This window comes from Cryptomeria japonica, chromosome 10, assembly GCF_030272615.1.
Source record: "Cryptomeria japonica chromosome 10, Sugi_1.0, whole genome shotgun sequence".
Lineage (NCBI taxonomy): Eukaryota > Viridiplantae > Streptophyta > Pinopsida > Cupressales > Cupressaceae > Cryptomeria > Cryptomeria japonica.
Genome location: NC_081414.1, coordinates 735,344,301 through 735,351,752, shown reverse-complemented (window position 1 = coordinate 735,351,752; position 7,452 = coordinate 735,344,301). Strand labels below are relative to the sequence as shown.

Here is a 7,452-nt window from a genome sequence, read left to right as displayed (position 1 = left end):
TAAAATTCATTATATATTTAAAAATATTTTATGATTTTTTTAATACCATCAAATCTTTAGAATAACTTCTAATGTGGCATGCATATTTAATTTTATATATCTTGATAGATGATGGCGTTAGTGCTTTCCCAATAGAGAAAAGTAGTCCATTAAGAGGAATTAGGACATAAATTATCCCCATAAGTCAAAGTCTCTAGCTAGATAAATTAACCTAACATGTATGAATAGATGAATGCCCATCTTGGATGGATAAAAGAATGAGAAATTAATTTGGTTCAACTTAGAGGGTTGTTACACTCATCATAGATTCTCATAAAAATCTAAATGGGAGCAAAGATCTAATGAAATTTTACATCCATACCATTTCCTATTTGCTTTTGTTTCCAACATGGTGAATTACTAGATAAATGCAATTACACATTAACAAGTGCACACTCTTGTGGTGAGTTTGGTTCATGTGTTGACCCCTATCCATCTATATTTACTCTCATTTACACTTTTTCCCATATATTTTCATTCAACCCTCATTTAATACACCCCATTTACACTCACCTCAATACATTTTCTTTCTAGCTTGAGATTATCACTTTCATAACTAGTATACATGGAAATGAACCACAAATTCAAATTTTAATATTTTCATTATGAGTCAACTTGATACACACTTTTATGAAATGTTGTGATGTTTTGTATTTAATGAGATTCAATGTGCACTTTAAATTAAGAAGAAAAAAAATCGGTTATACTTGTGATTACAAAGAATTTTTTTTAAAGGATAAAATATTAGAACTTACATCATTTGCACATAAGTCATATGGATACTTGTCTAGGTTGTTTTTGGATCTTTACTAAAAGTCATAAAGTTGATTGATCCAAGGGGGTGACCTAGGAGAACTTGAACACAACAATTTAACAAAATACACTAAGGTTTTTATAAAAATTATAGTCCTTCCAAGTGCATTAGACCACACGTTAGGGAAAAATAATGTCATAATCTTACACTTGACTAATTCAAACCCACATATCAAAGTTCAAACCTATGGCACTCAAGAGTGAACCTCAAGCTTTTTTGTGCCTATTAAAATTCTAAGACATTTAGTAAATTGTATCCATTAAAATTTTGGGTGTGACAAATCGATTTTGCATGTAACCAACATCATTCTTCTTCCATTAATATAAAAGTTAAGCATTCAATTTCTCATATTTAATTAACACATTTGTTCTTTTTAATTATGAACCCTACTATAATTTAAACTTTATTTGTATAGGACATTCTATTTCATTAAACTCATACATGCCATATATTTCTTAAGGTTTTATAAATATTACAGTCCTTCGAAGTGCATTAGACATCAAGAGGTTAGGGAAAAACAATTTCAAAAGTTTGTACTTTGCTAGTTGAAATCTGCATATCAAAATTCAAATGTATGACACTTAGAGAAAATCTCATACATTTTTTATGCACGTTCAAATTCCAAGACATTTAATAGATTATATCTATTAAGTTTTTGATAGACATATCATCAACATCATTCTTCTTCTATTAATATAAAAGCTAACTATTCAATTTCTCATATTTAATTAACACATTTGTTATCATTTATTTGCTGACCCTACTATAATTTAAATTTTGTTTGTTTAGTACATAATTATCTTCTATTTCTTTTATAATATCTTCTTTCTTATTTAAATCTTACAAGACATTTTAATATAAAAAAGGACAATCATTTTGATTCTCTAAGGAGCTTTTCCAAGATTTCCCTTTGTATTTTTGTGGTCAATATGCATCATAAGTCACACAAATTGTGTTGAAATGAAAAAGTAGAAAGGATCTAGATGCATTTCTTAAGATTTTTTAACTTGTTTGCAAGTATAACCATTTACACAACATTTTAAAAATAAGAAAGATGTGTATAAAAGCATGGCACACAAAGATAAGCATTACAACCATCTTATGACACATTACTTCTATAATTAGAATACAAACAACTTTCTAAGAAAAAGTTGATGTTTGTAATCCTCAATCAAGGGATAAGCACACCATCAATCATTTGAGCAAGCCAACAGGAACACAAGAAGGGTATAATCAGCTGTAACTTTTCATGGCAAAGAAAAATCACTCACTAAAATGAAAATCCAGTGAATTGGGCCATAATTATATACCGAATAAGACATGACTGATTCAAAGTTTTATACAGAGATTTTTCTGTCACCATCAGCCCATGTGGGATTCCAATAAGAAATCATAAACCCAAAGGAGTGGAAAGTGCAGACCAGGAAATTTTCAATATGAATGTGATAACTGATGTTCTATTATGAGAATAATGTTTAACGTGAGGAAGGCAATGAATTACGTGGAGCCTAATGGTAGTATTGAACAAAAGAATGAAGGTGATGTTTTGGAATCTTCTCCAGATGTCATGAAAAAAATCAGCTTTGTTGGTAAAAATGGGATGGATCCATTTTTTCGTGATTCGCTTTGATTTGTGCATTGGACTTCTTTGTGCAGTGAGGAAAAGTCTTTCTGGATGTGTGGTTATATGTGAAAGAACAGTGTACGTGTTCTACTTTTGTTAACTATTGTGTGCCAACCACACCGCCCTTTGTATTAATTTGACGTTAACCTGCACCGTCTTGTGGCTTGTGGGTCATCTGCAATTCACTGTTAGACACGTGAAACTCGGGTCATCTTCCAATGGGCCTATATATTGGAAGTATTTCTCCAATCTGTGTAGTTCATATGATTCATGATAGTTTGGTTTCTTTATTGGTTCATAGTTTTTGGTTTTGATTGTGTTATTTCTACGTTTCGGATCAAATTCTATGATCTTTTATCAAGAAATAAGAACAAAGAAGAAAATTGTGATATCTTTTTATAGATATAGATTTCATGATATATTGATTCTTTGTATAGTTTATATGATCGATGGTATATTGATTTCTTGATAAAAGATATAGAAATGGCAATAGATGAGATGGTGAGAAAAGGGAGTAAGCCTGTGATTTCAATCAAGAAGCGTCTTTGGAGTGTGTTGAGAATCGTAATCTTTATGGCTAGAAGAGGGGTTTTGAAACACAGAAGATTGCTTAAGGTGGTTGGGAAGAATTTGGGTGGGAGCCTGATGTTTCATCAGAGCTCTACTAAAAATGCTCTGGGTGTTAAGCAATATGAATTTTCATGCAGCAACAGCCCTGAAAATCCTGGCTTTCGTTTCAAGAAGAGGAAGCAGCTGCACCATTACTTGCCTTCTTTGTCTATTCCTTGCATGCATGCACACCCACAAGAAGAAGAAGAAGAAATGGAGGAATTGAACAGTAATAGATATAGTGTGGGTCCAGTGCTATTGGACATGAGTAAAGAGTACATAACCAGAGACAATCTTGAGGCCTGTCAGTTTAATGGTGTTAATGAAGAATTTTGTTGCAGTGGTCATTTGCAGACATTTGAGGACTGGAAAACAGCCTGTTCCTCATCACTGCACAGTAGTTCAAGGTGGTCTATTCGTGAAGGTGAAGAAGGGGTGCATCAAGTGGACAAAAAAGCAGAGGAGTTCATTGCAAAGTTCTACAATGAAATGGAATTGGAGAGGCAGTTTTCTTTCTGTCAGTACAGGGAGATGCTTGCTAGAGGTGCCAGTTAAGTTTTGCTTTTGAGGAAAAATGTTCCTTAAGCAAGCCAGTAGAGGCTTTTCTCAATGCCATATAATTCAAGGGGGAATATATTTTGTTGCTTCTCCTTTGAATCTAGTAAATGTTATGTAGATGCATTTCTCAATGCCATATAATTCAAGGGGGAATAGATTTTGTTGCTTCTCCTTTGAATCTAGTCAATTGGATGGATTGTTGTTTCCATTCAATGAAATGTATAGGAACTCTGCATGTTAAGTTTCTTTAATCTAGATCCAGGTATGATGAGGTTGTAAAGCTGTTTTGGCCTCCTTAATAAAAAGTAATAGAACTTTTTGAAATTTGTGTTTTTAGGGACAAAATTAAGAGAATATTTTGAAGCTATTTTTGCTGTTAAATGTGTTTATTGTAGTATTTGGGCAACCATTCCATTGTGGATTTGTTGTTTTTCAGCTGACCGTCTTATTTACTGTTCATGTCTTATTATTTTGTGGTTCTTTTGTTGTTAGAATCCACTCTTCTTCTTTAAGATGTTGTTTATAATGATTCAAGATCTTTTAACCTCTTAAAAAATGTTAAAAATATAATAAAACAGTCATAAACAATCAACTGTCAAAAACATAGTCAATTTAATTCAACAATTTCATTTAAAAATAATTAAAATAATATATTAGAAATATAGAAAATTGAAATAATCAATAAATTGTAGTTATTCAATTTTAATAGAACTGTCTCATAGAAGTGAAAAGGTGGCAGTCACGGCTCTAACCAGAATGTTTGTTGTTTTTGTTTTTGTTTGTCTTAATTTCTTATCAACAAATTATCCGAGTTCTCAAAGACGACGTTTCTCATTTGATTTAAAACTATGTATTTATAGGTAGCAAGTTTGATCTAATTTTTTTTAATCTAGTATCTATAGTTGGCTGTAGATTTCTATTACCTATTTTCAAAGTAGACTTTCAAAATATATTTGATGACCAGCTTGCAGGAAACTAACGTATCGTCAATACAAATTAGAAGCATTTAATTTGATATATTTGTAACACTTAAATACATAAGAACAAAACAAAAAAAAAAAATTACTAGCAAGTGTATCTTGGTGTGCAATGGATATGCTGAAGAGGTGTGGAAGGTCAATTAGGGGAAAGTTTGGTCAATTTTTTGCATAAATTTGTGTAGTACATAAGAGCAATTGGCAGGCCATTTAAAAAAATGATATTGTTTGTGCAACAAAGGTCTCAATGGAGAAGTGATTGCCTCAAATCCAGTTTGCAGACTTACAAGGATCCAATCATAACTAGAAAAAAAGACTTTGATTAGGAAGATAATCAAGTTCCATTGCCAACAGGCTCATGTTATGTTTGCAATCAGGTAAGAGGGAGAAAGAGGTAGAGATAGGGAAAGAAAGATGGAGAGATAGATAGGGGAAGAGAAAGAGAGAGGGATGAAGAGATATAGATAGAGATATAAATAGAAATGGAGATGAAGATGGAGAAAGAGGAGAGGAAGATGGAGAAAGGGGGGTGGAGATATGGAGAGATAAGGAGAGAGGGGAGATAGGATTAGATAAATGTGCAAGCTTGAAAAATAAATAGAAAAAGAGGGAGTTAGAGATATAGTGGTAGAGAGATAAACAAATAGAGATAGATGGATAGATGAAAGAAGAAATATGAAAAGATAAATATAGAAAGAAAAGAGATATGAATTTAGAGGTCAAATAGGAGAGAGAGAGAGAGAGAGAGAGAGAGAGAGAGAGAGAGAGAGAGAGAGAGAGAGAGAGAGAGAGCCATGCATTGGAAGAGAATGAGAGAGCCATGCATCTGAAGAGAATAAGAGAGAGATATGGAGACAGGAATAGAAATGAGAGACAATATAGATACAACCTGTGAATCATAAAGGGGGTGGGAGAGAGGGAGAGATGGAAGGAGAGAGAAATAGGGAGACAATGAGCAAGAGGGAGATAGTGAGATAAAGAAATAAGAAGTGATATATGGGGAGAGAGTAGAGAGATATAGGGAGAGGTAAGGAGATATAAATATGGGAGATAGATAGAGATGAAGATAATATTCAAATGACATGCTACCCTAAGCATAACTCCCCAAGGATACATGATATCCTTAAGTTATTAGTGTGAAAGGAGTAATCAAAATTTAGTTTCTCTCTCTCTTGATATCTTGCTCTAAAGTTTCCATTTAGATTTTAAGTTGAAATTTATTTAATTATATAGATACAAATAATTTAAAGATAGTTATTCTACAGTAAATTAAAATTTAATATGAACAAATTACAAATTAAATTAATTCTATTATATTTTAACTATCATTTATAACTTCATAAGAACACAAAATAATTGAAATAAAATTTTAACTTAATGAAAATTAAACCTTAAAAGAAGAAAAAGATTATTAGAATAAATTAATAAAAAATGGGATAGAATATCTTAATGAAAGAAGCTAAAATTTAAATATATTCTTATCAAAAGAAGATAGAAACAAGAGACGCATTTGCATCATTTCTTGCCATAATGCTTTTGTATTCAATGCTTTTGTTTTAATGTTGGAACTTTTGTAAATTCTAGTAACAATATTAAAATTTTGTCATCTTTAAATAATAATTTGGAATTCTTTTATTATATTAAAAATAAACCACATAATTGTATTGAATATGAAAATATAAAAGAAATAAACCACATGATTTTACAAGTATACAAGTTTGTAGACTTATAAATACTAATTATTTAAAAATATTTAATTTGATCTGGATTGGGCTTACCAAATTTTCTAATGTTTATAATTTTTCAGATTTATTTTAGGATATACAAATTGATTTATCTCTCATTCTATAAGGATAATAGTACTCTGGACTCTTATTAGCATGATGTTAGCTTTTAATTGTTCTGTCAATTTTATTTTTTAAGTTTTATAATACTATTGAAATAAAATTCATATTTGGACAATAGTACTATATTCTAGGATATACAAATTGATTTATCTCTCATTCTATCAAGGATAATAGTACTCCGTAGTCTTATTAGCATGATTTTAGCTTTGAATTGTTCTATCAATTTTATTTTTTCAGTTTTATAGTACTATTGAAATAAAATTCATATTATGAAATAATGCTTGAATAGTGAATTTGTTACTTTATGAGATTCTTTTCCTTTTTGCTTTGACTACCAATAGTGGTAGCTAGATCCATTTGATTTTTATGTAACCATTAACCAAAATTTAGATTATACAAAAAAAAATATTAAAATTGGTAATGATGTAAGCCTTTGTCAATTTTTTTTTGACATTTTCATACAATACTATTATATTTTTTTTTGTATAATCCAAATTTTGGTTAATGGTTACATAAAAATCAAATGGATCTATCTACCACCATTGATAGTCAAAACAAAAGGAAAAGAATCTCATAAAGTAACAAATTCACTATTCAAGCACTATTTCGTAATAGTAGTATTATTGTTATATTCTTTTTTGTATAATCTAAATTTTGTTTAATGGTTACATAAAAATCAAATGGATATATTTACCACTATTGGTAGTCAAAGAAAAAAGGAAAATAATCTCATAAAGTAACAAATTCACTATTCAAGCACTATTTCGTAATAGTAGTACTATTGTCCAAATATGAATTTTATTTCAATAGTACTATAAAAATGAAAAAATAAATTTGATAGAACAATTCAAAGCTAACATCATGCTAATAAGACTATAGGGTACTATTATCCTTGATGGAATGAGAGGTAAATAAATTTTTATATCCTAAAATAAAGTACTATTGTCCAAATATAAATTTTATTTCAATAGTATTATAAAACTA

At 30.1% G+C, this 7,452-nt stretch overlaps 1 protein-coding gene across 1 annotated transcript; it reads left to right on the top strand.

Moving 5' to 3' along the window:
• Window positions 1-2,738: 2,738 nt before the first annotated feature.
• Window positions 2,739-3,978, top strand: LOC131032239 (uncharacterized). The gene has a single exon (XM_057963191.2). It carries the CDS (start codon window positions 2,961-2,963, stop codon window positions 3,639-3,641), a length of 681 nt encoding a protein of 226 aa, XP_057819174.2. The 5' UTR covers window positions 2,739-2,960; the 3' UTR covers window positions 3,642-3,978.
• The last annotated feature ends 3,474 nt before the right edge of the window (window positions 3,979-7,452 follow it).